At 40.6% G+C, this 14,968-nt stretch overlaps 1 protein-coding gene across 5 annotated transcripts in view; it reads right to left on the bottom strand.

Annotated features, from left to right (window-relative positions):
- Positions 1–9,701: 9,701 nt before the first annotated feature.
- myo18ab (myosin XVIIIA b) overlaps positions 9,702–14,968 on the bottom strand; it is a 106,773-nt gene continuing 101,506 nt past the window's right edge. For 3 of the 5 annotated variants that reach the window (XM_084418094.1, XM_084418095.1, XM_084418093.1), the window contains 2 exons: positions 12,984–14,459; positions 9,702–11,486 (listed from right to left, as the gene is read on the bottom strand). In XM_084418094.1, the coding sequence (XP_084274220.1) occupies positions 12,992–14,459 (1,468 nt within the window). In that variant the 3' untranslated portion in view covers positions 9,702–11,486; positions 12,984–12,991. The remainder of the gene's footprint in view (positions 11,487–12,983; positions 14,460–14,968) is intronic. The other 2 variants (XM_084418097.1, XM_084418096.1) reach the window with 2 other exon arrangements.

The following is a 14,968-nucleotide window of genomic DNA, read 5'->3' as shown; positions in this document are numbered from 1 at the left end:
AGACACCAAAGTTGCTGTGGCCCAGATCCGGCCCACACTTGACACTTTCATCTGGCCCACATACCGTGTGGAATGATGGCACTTGGGCGGTCCGCTCCTGTTTGCCAGATGTGGGCCACAATTAAGCCATAGCAATGCCGCATGTCAGCCGTAAACAAAACAAATGAAGCAGAACTGGCCCATATCTGGCCCAGACACCAAAGTTGCTGTGGCCCAGATCCGGCCCACACTTGACACTTTCATCTGGCCCACATACCGCGTGGAATGATGGCACTTGGGCGGTCCGCTCCTGTTTGCCAGATATGGGCCACAATTAAGCCATAGCAATGCCGCATGTCAGCCGTAAACAAAACAAATGAAGCAGAACTGGCCCATATCTGGCCCAGACACCAAAGTTGCTGTGGCCCAGATCCGGCCCACACTTGAAACTTTCATCTGGCCCACATACCGCTTGGAATGATGGCACTTGGGCGGTCCGCTCCTGTTTGCCGGATATGGGCCACAATTAAGCCATAGCAATGCCGCATGTCAGCCGTAAACAAAACAAATGAAGCAGAACTGGCCCATATCTGGCCCAGACACCAAAGTTGCTGTGGCCCAGATCCGGCCCACACTTGACACTTTCATCTGGCCCACATACCGCATGGAATGATGGCACTTGGGCGGTCCGCTCCTGTTTGCCGGATATGGGCCACAATTAAGCCATAGCAATGCCGCATGTCAGCCGTAAACAAAACAAATGAAGCAGAACTGGCCCATATCTGGCCCAGACACCAAAGTTGCTGTGGCCCAGATCCGGCCCACACTTGACACTTTCATCTGGCCCACATACCGTGTGGAATGATGGCACTTGGGCGGTCCGCTCCTGTTTGCCGGATATGGGCCACAGTCAAGTGTGGGCCTGATGTGGGCCAATTCGGCTTCATTTGTTTTGTTTACGGCTGACATGCGGCATTGTTATGGCTTAATTGTGGCCCACATCTGGCAAACAGGAGCGGACCGCCCAAGTGCCATCATTCCGCGCGGTATGTGGGCCAGATGAAAGTGTCAAGTGTGGGCCGGATCTGGGCCACAGCAACTTTGGTGTCTGGGCCAGATATGGGCCAGTTCTGCTTCATTTGTTTTGTTTACGGCTGACATGCGGCAGTGCTATGGCTTAATTGTGGCCCATATCCGGCAAACAGGAGCGGACCGCCCAAGTGCCATCATTCCGCGCGGTATGTGGGCCAGATGAAAGTGTCAAGTGTGGGCCAGATCTGGGCCACACCAATTTTGCTATCTGGGATGAATCCAACCCTGAGAGGACTTCAGATAACGCAAATTGTTAATCAACATGCACCACTGCCAAATTTTCTATATAATGAATACACGATGTTAGCTAACTGCATGATTTGTATTATCTTAGAACATAGGATAATAGGACATATGGATTTTAGTTGGACACAGTCACCTCTGATAACAAATCACTCTAAATTGTAATAGAAACATGCACTTTGAAACGATATCTATTGTGAAAAGCTCAAATAAATGTGAATTGAATTGAATTTAGGTTATTGCAGGTACATTAGCAGCGTTTTATTATTTTAAGTCAGCAGACACAGGTAAACTGAGGTTAATTAATGATTATATTTAATTTTTGCACATTTTATTTGCATCACATCAACAAAAATCCCACGCTTTCGTAAGAAATATTTTAGATGTATCCAAGTCACACACACAAAATTACTTGCTGTGTGATTTTAAAATACATTCGGACATCATACCCTTACAAAAAAGCACTGTGGTGTAGTTTTTCGATATAAGCGCTTCTCTCTGCTGTCAGGGTGTTGTTCACTGTATGCCACCTTGTCTAACATCTCTGTGTTTTTTATTAGCCTTCTGAAATACAGAATAAATGATGTTTACAGCACAAACACCCCAGTCATTTTTAATCTATGACCCTGCACCTGCTGTGGAGCCTGAAATCGAGTATCATGAGCTCAAATCCGTGTGGTTTTTTTTTTGGCCTTCTATGATTTTTATATCCACAGATGAGTGTGTAATAAAAAGGAGGTCAGGCCTCCCTGACCCCTGCCAGTCAAACCCCAAGGTTTATGTAATGCTGCACACCCTGCCTCAAGAGATGAGCATTAATTAGTGGCTGTCTACCAAAAACACTCGCTCCTTTAGACTTCGATAGCAAACAAAATGCTCCGTCCCTGGAGTAATCATCCTGCAGCACACTGGCTGCCCGCATAAACCCCAGAGGAGCTCTTTGCGGGAAGACATTGTGAGGGTCAAGAGGGCCAGAATTCATTCCAACAGGAGGGGATCAGAGAACATGGCAGCGCAGACTATGATGACAGCACCAGTAAAGATCAATATCCCTGGGTTATGGCAGAGTAGTGTAGAGCCAGCATATGAGTCACTTGGGGGATTTTTTTTTTTTTGACAAGAGTTCGCCTTTGGGATTCAACTGCAAATATAAAAAAATAGTGGATTATTCTGCAATAAATCCAAATGGAAATAAAAACCTGTTATTTGGTTACTATATGTGATGGAAAAAAAAGCTTTATTTAATCATTAATAATGAATTATAATATACATTGATTTAACAGGACACTACATGCCATTTACTGTAAAAGATTACTGTAGAAGTGAATTATGAGTTACACTAATACATTTTATATTTGTAATATATAATATATAATATGTGACCCTGGACCACAAAACCAGTCACATGGGTAAATTTTTTTAAATTGAGATTTATACATCATCTGAAAGCTGAATAAATAAGCTTTCCATTGGTGTATGGTCTGTTAGGATAGGACAACATTTGGTCAAGATACAACTATATGAAAATCTGGAATCTGAGGGTGCAAAAAAATCTAAACATTGAGAAAATCGCCTTTAAAGTTTATTTAAGGTCCATTTATGTTTGCAATTGTGCTGCATTCACTCACAAAAATAGATGTTTTACATTTACGGAAATTTACAATATACCTTCATGGAGCATGATCATTACTTAATAGCCTAATGATTTTGGGCATAAAAGAAAAATCTATAATTTTGACCCATACAATGTTTTGTATACAAATATACCCGTGCGACATGTGATTAGTTTTGTGATCCAGGGTCACATATATTTAATAAGACAATATGTTGTAAACAATGTAAAGTAAAACGATTTGGAGAGTAGAAAGTAGTGTTCCAAATGTTCCATGTTTGATTTGATTATCTTTTATGCGAGGATGTTTTATTCGATTCTAATTCAACTGGTAGTTCTGATACTCTAATTTGATTGGCCGTGGGACGTTTAGTCCAGCGGCACTGGGACTTTTCATTCTGCTTATCGACTCCATCCATTAGTGGAGAGGATCTTTCTGCAGGTTACATCGTTTAAAAAAGTGACTCTGAATGTGAGTCATTGAATCATTTACTCAGCTGATCCGTTCAAAACACTCATTCATTAAGGAACGCAACAATGTGAGTGAATCATTTACTCAAACAAATTTGTTCAAAACACTGATTCATTAGTAAATTGCTCACAGATGCAGCTGCAGTTTATTGTCTTCGTTTGGACTATTTGAACCATTTTCAGTGGCCGAACAAAAACAAAAAAAGCTTTTACAGTTTGCTGCTTTTCCACTTGCATTAGAAGGACTTGTTTGACTTCTGCGCTCGCTCATGACACAGCATTCTAAAAACGCGAAGCTCAAATTAAGACATTTAAAAAAAACACATCTCTAGACCTTTATATTTTTTTGGGTGATTTTTGCGTTTTTGTTGTGACAGGACAGTATAGAGTGGACAGGAAGCGAGGTGGGAGAGAGATGGGGGACAGGATCGGGAAAGGTCCATGAGCCGGAAAGGTCCACGAGCCGGGACTCGAACTCGGGCTGCCCGTGTGCAACGGCGCTACATGTCGGCGCGCTGACCACGAGGCGCCGACTAGACCTTTTTTTCTCATTACACTACTCAGCAGATAAATCATTTATAATAAATACTGCAATACTCCATTAGAAAATAAGAATTGTCAATTTTGATTACATGGACTTGGTGCCTTTAAACACTAGCCCCCAAGAGCCTGATAACACTCCATGTCCTCTCTGATGTCCATTTACTTCTTTCACTATGTGAACAACAGGTACCTGCTGCTTTCTGATCCCGACATGTCGCAAGCGTGTGTCAGTCTTGGGGATGCTGTCCTCTGGGATCTGGGAGAGTCAGCTACATTTGGTAGTGTAATGAGCCTGGAGCCAGCGCTGCTAGTTGGAAACATAGAGGGCATCACATGTTGTTACAGCCTCTCCTTGTCTCATGTACACTGGGGAGAGGCAACACTTGCATCTTTGCCCACACTGTGTTTGTACCTCCACCTCTCTTATGACACATTGCAGCCCAGCAGGGTAATAATGGCAACCTATGAATATTACAACACTCCTTTTCATCAGAGGATATTACAATCCAGATATAGTGTCAGACAATTGTATCCCAGAGAGTGGAAGTGGCCTCTGAGGAAGGAAACAGATACCAACAGTAGCATCGCTCAATTTGAGGGGGGAATTGAGGAGGGATGACATTGCATCCTCATTGTTGAAAAAAATGACAAAAAGCATCCACTCTGTATAACCACCTTACTATCCATCCCATTAGTTTAATGGTGTTGTGTGTTATGTAAAGCCAGGGTTTCTCAAACTCAATCCTGGAGGGCCACTGTCCTGCACAGTTTAGCTCCAAAACCCTGATCAAACACACCTGAGCAAGCTAGTCAATGTCTTCAGGATCACTAGAAACTCACAGCTAGGTGTGTTTGATCAGGGTTGGAGCTAAACTGTGCAGGACAGTGACCCTCCAGGACCGAGTTTGAGAAACCCTGTGTAAAGTTTATCATGCAAATAAAAAATGCTCTTATGATAATTAACAAACTAAATCACTGTGATTGGCCAATCAGAGCTGCGCACAAAGTCATGCAAGCTTTCTTAATTTTTCGCGCTGTACACAAATGGCCAAGGTCAGGGAACAAGAGAAGGTATGATAATTTGATCAGGGTTGAACGACATTCCCTGACATAATATTAGAAAGGATAAGGTAGCTAATGTGCGTTGATTGAGAAACACTGCGTCTACACCGGATGCACGCGGTGCGACGTGACAAAAGATAATAGAACCCATTATAACCAGTGAGACTGTCTACACTGGATGCGGCACACCACGACAAACCCCCGACAGTAATCTGATGTTCTATTTCTGACTTCAAACACTCGCGCTACTTCTGACTAGTCTATACTTCTGACAAGAAAAACGAATGGATTTGGAACTTTCGCCATGTTGTCCATCTCAAGGACAAGCAGAAAGACTGTACAGCTAATAGCTCGACATAAGCACTCAAGATGCTGGTTTCTAATAGCTCTAAAGCGGCACTTTAATGGAGATTCTGGTTATTTCATTCCAGTTATTTAGAAAAGAAAGGATGTTTGAGAGAGAGAGAGAGAGAGAGAGAGAGAGAGGATGCATTCCATACTCTTTTCTTCTTTACCATCCACTGTTAGAGTTTTGGAGGGCTCAAATATATATATATATATATATATATATTTTTTTATCTGTTGATAATGATTAGTCTATTACGATGACTGGAAGGGGACATGTTCGGTTCACTTAGTTTTGTCTTGGCCAGCGCATTAACTTGCGCATGGGAACGTGATAACACAGTATGTCGTGGCCACGAGATATTAATTTGTAGGAACGTCATACTAACTCTTGAGTATACGTGATAATATGTCGTGGCCACGATATAGCATATGTATTATTTATTTATTTACAATGAGCCCTTTGGTCACTGTTGCTAGCAAGCTTTACAGGTCATCTCATAGGAATGAACAGCATGATTTTCTGTACAATATTCTCTTTCTCTCTCTCTCTCTTTAAATATTAATTAATAATTCATCATTTGGAGAAGCAAAATAAAATAAAAATCACTATTTGCTCTTAGTTCCTTATTGTATCACTATAAGTTACTTGGTAACAATATTTTACTGTATTTTTAAAGAATTTCTGTAAAAAAAGAGAAAATGGCAGATGGCCTCAGTTGCTATGGTAGGATTGGTCAGTAACATTTTTAAAGGAGGAGCTTAGCAAAGGGTCAATTAAAATGTATTCTGATTTATTATTAGTAAATATATGAATCATTAGTGTCTTTTATCTGTTGTTGCCTTATTATAAAAGAAGGCTCATTTTGTACTGGAGACTTTTGTTTCTGTACACATGGATATGAGCAGGACATTGTAAAGAAGCCCTCAAACAGATTTCGTGACCATAAATAATGCACTCACAGGCAAACACTGCCTCCAGTCAAACATGTTTCATACCTCCAAAAGTTTGATTATGATGCTAAAAAAAGGTATTTTCAAATGTTATGGTCTTAAAAGAGGCAGAATTTGACCTAGAAACAGAAAATGTACATCACACTTCCTACATCATCTCTCACGCCATTACACACATCCATACACATGCTGAATTACATCCTCAGCTCCAGTCACAGACACGTGCTTGCATGCCATAATTGGAACACACACATAAAGCTTTGCCCCAGGACTGCTGGCGGGTGTGTTGCTCTTTGAGTTAGTGTTCACGTTCATGACGCCCATGGGTTATGAGTGGGAAGAGACTGACAGCTGCTGTTTGTTACACAGCTACAAAGGACAAAAAAACTGGGTGTAATTGCTAGTGTTGCCACCACAGCCATGTGTAACTTGCTTCATGCTGTTGTAAAACCAATTTTAAAAATGCTTAAGATGTTAATTACATGGTTTCCGCAGCTTTTGACCAATATTTTTGATTAAATAAATGCAGCCTTGGTGAGCAAAAGAGACTTCTTTCAATCTTACTAAGGCCAAACTTTTGAAAGGTATATATTGAAATTCAAAAATAAAAATAGGTTTTGAAAATAGACAGGTGTTTTACAGACACTGTTTTGATGTGAAGCAAGTGCCATCTCATCTATAAATTCAATTTATCTGCACAGCGGGTGTTTGCGTAAGAGAATGCAAGGACACTTCAGTGAGAAGGCCGCAGCACCTCTAAATTCAGACATGTCATATTGTTTTAAAAGAGCACTATATGTTATGCAAGGTCATATTATCATATTGATTTGTACTGCTGTCGTCATAACAGGCCATTATAAAAAATTTTTTTTTTTTAAAAAATCAAGCTTACATTCTGCACTTATAAATGGCTATAAAGGTCTCAGCATGATGTAAGTAAGTGCTTTTCCTGAAGGCAGAAGGCATAGAAAAGTATATTCAAATATGTGTTCAGGATAGCAAATATTTGTTCAATAGGTATAGTTGAGATATATTGAGAGATGTATTTAAATGCATTTTAAGAATATAGCTGCAAGCAGCAGTCCGGGGCCAAGCCGCTGAAAGGGCCAGAAGAGCAAAAACAGATAGGTTCAGAAGTACAGATAGGATGAAATCAAAATGAACAGAAGTTCTGATGAGAACGAACACAGAATGAAGAAAAAAACACACGCTTATTTCTAATCCAAGAGTAAGAAAGATTAGTACAGCTCTTACCCGGATAATAAAGGAATTGAAATGACAACTTTATACACAATTTTAAAGTTGTCCCACACAGGACTCGAACCCACTATTTATGGGGCAGGCACTGTACCTGTCACTCATCTTGTTGCACCACTTGGCAGACATGCATTTTCACAGCTGCCGAACTTCAATAGTTTCAATCAAGTCAAAATGAAGAATTAATGCAGAGCATATTGTATTTAAAAAGTTTAGATTAAATCATCCAAAATTGGTCAGATTACTACTCATTACCATTACTACAAGTGTGCCAATTTTCATAATTTTCCTACTTGTGGTTCATTGAGCTGCCATTGACTACCATTCTGGAAGAAGAAGAACAATGAATTTGTACATACAATTTGTACAGCTTCGGATGAGATCATTCTTAGGCACAATGCCTGGAACAGATGCAATTCAGATACCACATTTATGATTTTCTGACAAACTGTTCAAAAGTTATTGGCTAAAATAGCCATTTTCCAGATCTCATGACCTGTAGGTGGTGCTGTTCTCGAATTTGGCACGGACCCACAGATCATGGTTCCGATGAAGTACCAATTTTCGTATCGTTTGATCAAACTTTGGCCGTGATACATCATCTGAACCAATTTTGGGTCAACCTCGTTAAGTCTGCGACACCATAACTTTTGAACAAAGATGAATAAAAAATAATCTGTTCAGTCGTTGCTGTGCGGCTCAGTCCAAAGATCACCTGAGTCAATTTTCGTAAGAATTGAACAAAATTTGAATGAGTAGTAGCAAAAAAACCCTGATAACTGTACTTTTCAAAATGGTCACAACTGTAATGGGCGGAGTCTGTAATAGGCGGTAAGATATTGATTGTGATCACCATAATGAGTGGAATCAGGTGTACTAAGTTTCATTTTTCTAGATCAAAGGGTTCAAAAGTTATAACCATTTCAATGTTGACTTTTTGAACTGGTGGTGGCGCTATTGAGTTGGTCCTAGAGACTCCAAAATTGGTCCAATCACTATTCATGGCCATCTCTAGAATTGTGCCAAATTTCACAATTTTTCTACTTACGGTTCATAGGGCTGCCATTGACTCCCATTCGGGAAGAAAAACAAGAAGAAGAAACTAACGGATACAATAGGGGCTTACGCCCTTTCAGGGCTTGGCCCCTAATAAAATAATGGTTTATATAATAATGGCGAGATCTGCTGTTGGCTCGTACTCAACTTACCTACTTCTCTGCTTTGACTGGAGCCAATGGTGTCCAGTAAGCTGCCTTTCCTATTGTTAGCTCATAGAAATTACTGCAAGCCTTCCTATTGTGCAATGAAGCAAGCAGCCAATGGAAAAGAAAAGCTTGTTGAATGTGAACCATAGACAGGGCTTTTCTGCTCTGTGAAATTTGGCTGCATACTTTGTATTTAAATGCTGAAATGTAAGATGTTTCTTCTTATCTTTCTGAAATATAAAGGACGACACACTCAGAATCAGTTGCTCTAATATAGATGATTGCAGGTTTTATCTTTCCACTAACATGATTTATTAAAATATAAAAGCTCTGGATAAAGAAAAAATAAAGGCTGCTGTGTGTAATTTCTTTGCACTAAAACAGCATTACAACTGGGTTGAGCAGAGAAATTTGTATGATTTATGCTTTCAACATTTTATTAGTGCCAGTAATGATGGTTTCTGGTTTCCAAACAATAGAACCTTTTTGAAAAATACTATTGCTCATTGCAATAAATGTATTCTTTAGGATAAACCCCTTGAGATTAAACATTTTGTTATTATTTATAACTGAAACATTTTATGTGGCACCACTAATGGCGCAGAAATTATACACTGCAGCTTTAAAATGTAAGAAAATGGTGTGTTGAACATGCCAGAATGTGATTTTTTTTTTTTTTTTTTTTACATTCTATCTGTTATATAAAAAAAAGATGAATTATGAAATAAGCATATTGAAACATGTCTAAAACAATCACCATCATTTATTTACAATATATTAAACTGTAATGCAAAATTATTACTTATATCAAGTGGTCATTTATTCAATAAAGAAAATAAACATTAGCTATTTTGAAAGCTAAAATGAATCATACAGATATTTATATATTTTTATATTAATGTGTACAGCCAGCAAATGTTATGCATCTTGAAGCAATGTGATTTAATTCGCCAAAGACATCATTTATTTTCCATATTAAAATCAATATTGACTGCATAGAAAAGAGGATAAAGTGGTTGACCTTTGCAGAGGGTCTATAAAACTAATACACATGTAAAATACACACGCTGTCTCCCTTTAAAAATCAAAGAGAAGCAATGAGATCCTTTCATTGTTATTATGCTGTTGTTTTATATTTTGGCAGCTTCGCTCAATCCATCAATGCTAGATCATAAATACTACAATGAAAGCAGAACAACAAAACAACAACAACGGAAGGCAACAACGGAGTTCGGAGGGGTGCGTGTCCGTACAGGTTCAAGTGAGTCTCAAAAGCCATTAGGTAAGGCCAAAAATACTGATGAATCCAATGTGACGACATGCTGTAGGGAAGCTGGGATTTCACAGTATCGGTTCTGTCTCCATCTTGTGCTTCTGGTTGCATCACATCAGCACGAAAAGCAAGCTGTTTGTTTATCCAGAATCAATGGAGTTGGATGAGAAATTACCACAATGCCCCGTATACCCAAGAATATAGGCATTCCCTTGAGAAAGCCAGACATCTACGGTAACCAAAACAAAAAAGCCTGAGAACAACAACGACCACAACAAGAAAGAAAAAAACGCTGAGCCATATAACACCTACTATGAGCAAGCACTTGGTCAATACAGTCAGAACAGAAGAAGACAAGGCATATTATGGAGAGATGAGAGTCCAGACCCGAACACCCCAAACCGCAGCTCACTTCTCATATCATTGACCTGATCCAACGTTTTTCCTCTACACATAAAACATCAAAAAAGTAAAGACCGAGAGGAGAAATAGGCTCTATTTTCATCAGCTGGCATGGCGTACTCTCTCACTTATTCGAGCAAAAAACATGAATTCTTCACCGTATGAAAGCGAAGAGGCAGAGAGAGAAAGATATAAGCAAGTTTGTTAAAAAAAAAAAAACACTGTGTGTGTTCAGTTGGAGAGATGGAAAGAAAGTGGTCTTAAATCAGTCCCACCTCAACTCCCTCCTCTCTTCTGACTTAAAGTCAAGAATGAAAAACTATTTTGCTCATGAACCCAAAACAAAGCTTTTTTTCTTTTCTTTTTTTTGGTGATGCAATATTTTCTGTGCAGTTTTTTTTCACTTGGTTTTCTTTTCTTTTAAATCTAACAGAACAGTAAAAGCCAGACATTTCTCGTTTACACAGTGCCATGTATCTTTGGCTCAGCCGTGACCATGCGAGAGGCTGTATAGCATGTTGCCCCAAGCGATATCCATTACTGAATCCTGACCGGGGCAAGAATGCAAGCACAGCGTTTGCTTATTTAGAAAGGAAGAGGAAGAATGTCAGAAGTAAAAGCACACAAACAGGAAAGGGTCAACAGTGCTGTGATTCATGTTGCTGTACAAACCCTTTAAAGCTCTAAACACAAAGCACATGTAAAATAATAATACTAATAACAAGTCAAAAGAAATGATGGGTATATCTTTGCCAGAGTGCGTCCCATCATGCTCCTCCTCACTGAAATCTTCTGTGAAACCGAGTTTATGGAAGACACTGATTTTATCTCAAAAGTCTTCCTTTCTGTGAAAGTGAGTGCATGCGGATGTGTGTGTGTGTGGGGGGGGGGCAGCTACGCGGTGGTCTCGCCATCGCTGTCATTCAGGTAGCTGCTGCGTTTGTAGCGGGAGCGGTAGGTGCTTCGGCCCGCGCTCCCTTCCTCTTTTTCTTCTTCCTCTTCCTCATCAGATCTGTCAAGGCAGAAGCGTCTGCGACAGGAGGGTGGGCTGGAGGGGGGAGATAAAGAAGCTTTGATTAGGATCAGCTGGTGGAAAGAGGGACCGAAGAGGATACTCTCTGAAGGAAAGTTGGGCTATCAAACTTTAGAATGTGGGGTAACAATATTTAACAGGCCCTATAATTCAATATAATCTTTGGTGATGCGTTAGTGGTGCAATACACACAAATCACATCCAAATCACACCAGGTGTAGTGCCATGAAACATCACCTTATCGGATAATTGTTAGTGAAGTTGTACAAGCAAACGACAGTTTCATTAGGTAACTAAATTACCATTAGTTACTAAGAGTTGGATGCATCAATATTAAAATATGGCTGATAACTGATACATAGTTGATGTTAAAATTCGATAATATATTGCCTAAATAGTTTAAAAACGAAAAACACTAAACTAAAATCAATCCTTATAAATGCTACAAGTTCATTTAGGCATCACAGCATTATAATGTACACTATGAAAAATAGATACCCAATTTGAGATTTGCTAAAGAATACATTTAACAGTGTTAAATTAATTGATAATAAACTTTAGTGAGCTTAAGATTACAGCAAAGGTGATCTATTACAATTAAATATCCAAATTATCCAATATTGACCAATAACAGCACATTCAAATTATAATAATAATTTAAATCGGATGATAACCAATATAGTACCGATATATTATGAACCCTAGTACTGACACAGGTGGGTGGGTACAGAGTTGAATACAAATAAAAGCATCAAACTGTCCATTAAAAATCTACTATGGTTCATTTTAAAACAACTTGTAATATTCTTCATATCTACTCATAATCTTTTCAGTGAATTAACATATAAATGAACTGCCCTCTAATTATACAAGAGCCAGTAGAGAGATGTAGAGAAAGCATGAATACCTCACCCTCTTCAAAAAGTCAACGCTAACTTTTTGTGTCACTGAGTCTTATCTTCCCCATAATAATACAAACTTCAGGTTAATTGCTGGCAAGCAGTCCTAATCAATTTTATGTTAAATTATGCCCAAGACCAGAGAAAGAATTTCAAACTGACTTTGGTTACACAGCTGTTATCTTGAGTTAATAAATCACAAAAATATTTCAGTGAATGATATAGAACAGTGGCTCTCAACCAGGGGGCCGGGACCCACTAGGGGGTCACGGCAAACTTCTAAGGGGGAGCCGAAAAGTCTTACAATTATTTAAATTGAGTTATTTTAACATTCTTCATGAAAATGGTTAAAAACAGAAGTACCAGAGAAACATATCAGCAAGATAGGAGGGCCTTCTAGTATAGTCTCAGACCAAGGGAGCCTAAAAGGTTGAGAACCCCTGTTATAGCTACAAAATGACTGAAAATGTGTGTGAGTAACAAAGTGAAGATAAACTGAAAGTAACGTAATGGTAAAATGCAATGAAAGACATCAGACAGTACTGAGGTACTTGAGTATTAGTTTAACACCATGCTTGTAGCATTCCTTCACCCCACACCAAGTATCACCTACTGCCATCTTTAGTCACTGTCAGGCCTGTACAGGTACTTCATCATAAGATTGTCTACTTTCTTCTTCCTCTTCTTGTCTTCTTTCTTAGACCGTGGTGGAGCTTCTTCAGAGGGGCCTTCAGGCTCTAGCTCGCCCTCAGAGCCTGAGGCCTGCCTGCCAGGGGCTTTCTTGATACTGCTGGAGCTTCTGTAAGAAATAGTGGATGCTCCTGAACTGGAGTCCGACTCTGTGCTAGACTCCGAGGAGGAGGAGGAAGACGAAGACTCTTTCCTGGACTTCTTCTTGGATTTCTTGCCCTTCTTCTTGGAGCTCTTCTTCTTGCGGTTGTCGTCAGAGCTGTCGGAGCTGTCTGATTCAGAGCTGTGGCTTTTCTTCTTTTTCTTCTTGCTCTTGCCCTTTTTGCTGCGGCTGCTGCGTGTGCTGAGGCTGCTGCTGGAACGCATGAAGTCCACGGCTGAAGCAGAGCGGCGCAGGCTAGAGGAGCGGCCACTGTCTCTGCCAGTCCTGGAGCTGCTGACGCTCTTCTTGTCATCCTCCACCTCGCCCGGCTTATCTTTCTCCGCTTCGGAGTCTTCCAAGCTGGTGCGCTTGAACTTAATGGGTTTGAAGCTCAAAACTTCATTAATGGCAGCCTCCAGGTCAGGGTCAAGGTAGTTGCGGTGACTGACTGGCTTGACGTCTGAAACCTCAGGCTGGCTGGAGTCAGTGGTCCGGGCTTGCGGAGGCATGGAGAAGCTTCTGCCGGAGGTGGAGTGAGGGCTGTAAGCGCTGGAGCGAGCCTCGCTGAATGCTACGCTCCGGGCGTCATCGTCCACGTCAAATTCACTGAGGCGACAACTACGAGACAGCGACATGCGGGAGTCGGAACGGCTCACGCTGCCTGGACTGCGGCGACTCAGGCTGGGGCTGACGGCTGAACTGTATTCACTCTGGCGATCGTCGAGACGAGGCATGCTCTGACGCCGGCTTACCGAACTCATGCGACTCACGCTGGAAATAGCATCGTCGTCTAGATCCATCGCAGTACGACAGGAGGAAACTCGGCTCGGGGCTATAGACGACACAACGGACTCCTTATCAAAATCAGACCAGCGGCTGTCCATGCCCTTCCTTGCCCGACTGGCTGCCTCCGAGTAGGCCTGAGAGATGACAGAACCCCGATCGTCAAGATCATCTCCTCCCTTCCTCCAGGAGCTGACAGAGTAGGAGTCATCCTCAGCTTCTTGCTTGGCTTTGTTCTTGCGGAAAGAGGAGAGGTCCTGGGAATTGGATTGTTCTTTGAGAGTGTTGAGGAGCGAACTCTCGTCTCCCTTACCTCCTATGGAGTCCTTCATGTTGGAGCGTTTCCTGTAGCTGAGGGAACTCATGACAGATACAGGCCTGCTGGGTTCTAATTCTTTACCTTTGCCATTGTCTTTCCATTCTTTACCCTCTTCCCACTCTTTTCCCTCCTTTCCGTCAACATTTACAGCATATCTAGATGGAGGGGCAGACGGGGTGCGCACAGTGTAGAAAGACAAACAGATGGAGGGAGGAGAGGATAGAGATGGAAATATGAGAATGAGAAAAAACACTGATAAAAACTTAAAAGATGACTGACACCCAAAAAGAGAAATAACAGTAGAGGTATATTCCAAGCAGACAGGGCAAAATATAGATGAAAGTTTGATGTGACAGCAGGGAATACAAAGCACTTAGGAAAGACCATAAAGCGTCTGTGATTTAAAATCAATAGTTAATTCATAAGCTCAGGTATCTACATATAATGTAGACATAAAGATCCTTTTAGGCGAAAATATTTCAGGTAATTGCACAAAAACTGGTGCTGATATGGACTATTATTCTCCATTTATACTATATAAATTAATACTAGGAAGAGTGCTTCTGACAGATAGTACTGAAATGATCAAAATGATTGAAATTATGACTCAAACGGTCTTAAGGTTTTAAAAGCACAAGAACCTCAAGAGCCAAACTTAAATCTT

Source organism: Rutilus rutilus (assembly GCF_951802725.1).
Source record: "Rutilus rutilus genome assembly, chromosome: 9".
NCBI lineage: Eukaryota > Metazoa > Chordata > Actinopteri > Cypriniformes > Leuciscidae > Rutilus > Rutilus rutilus.
Note: the sequence above shows the minus strand (reverse complement) of the source record. Positions and strands in the feature narration are given on the sequence as shown.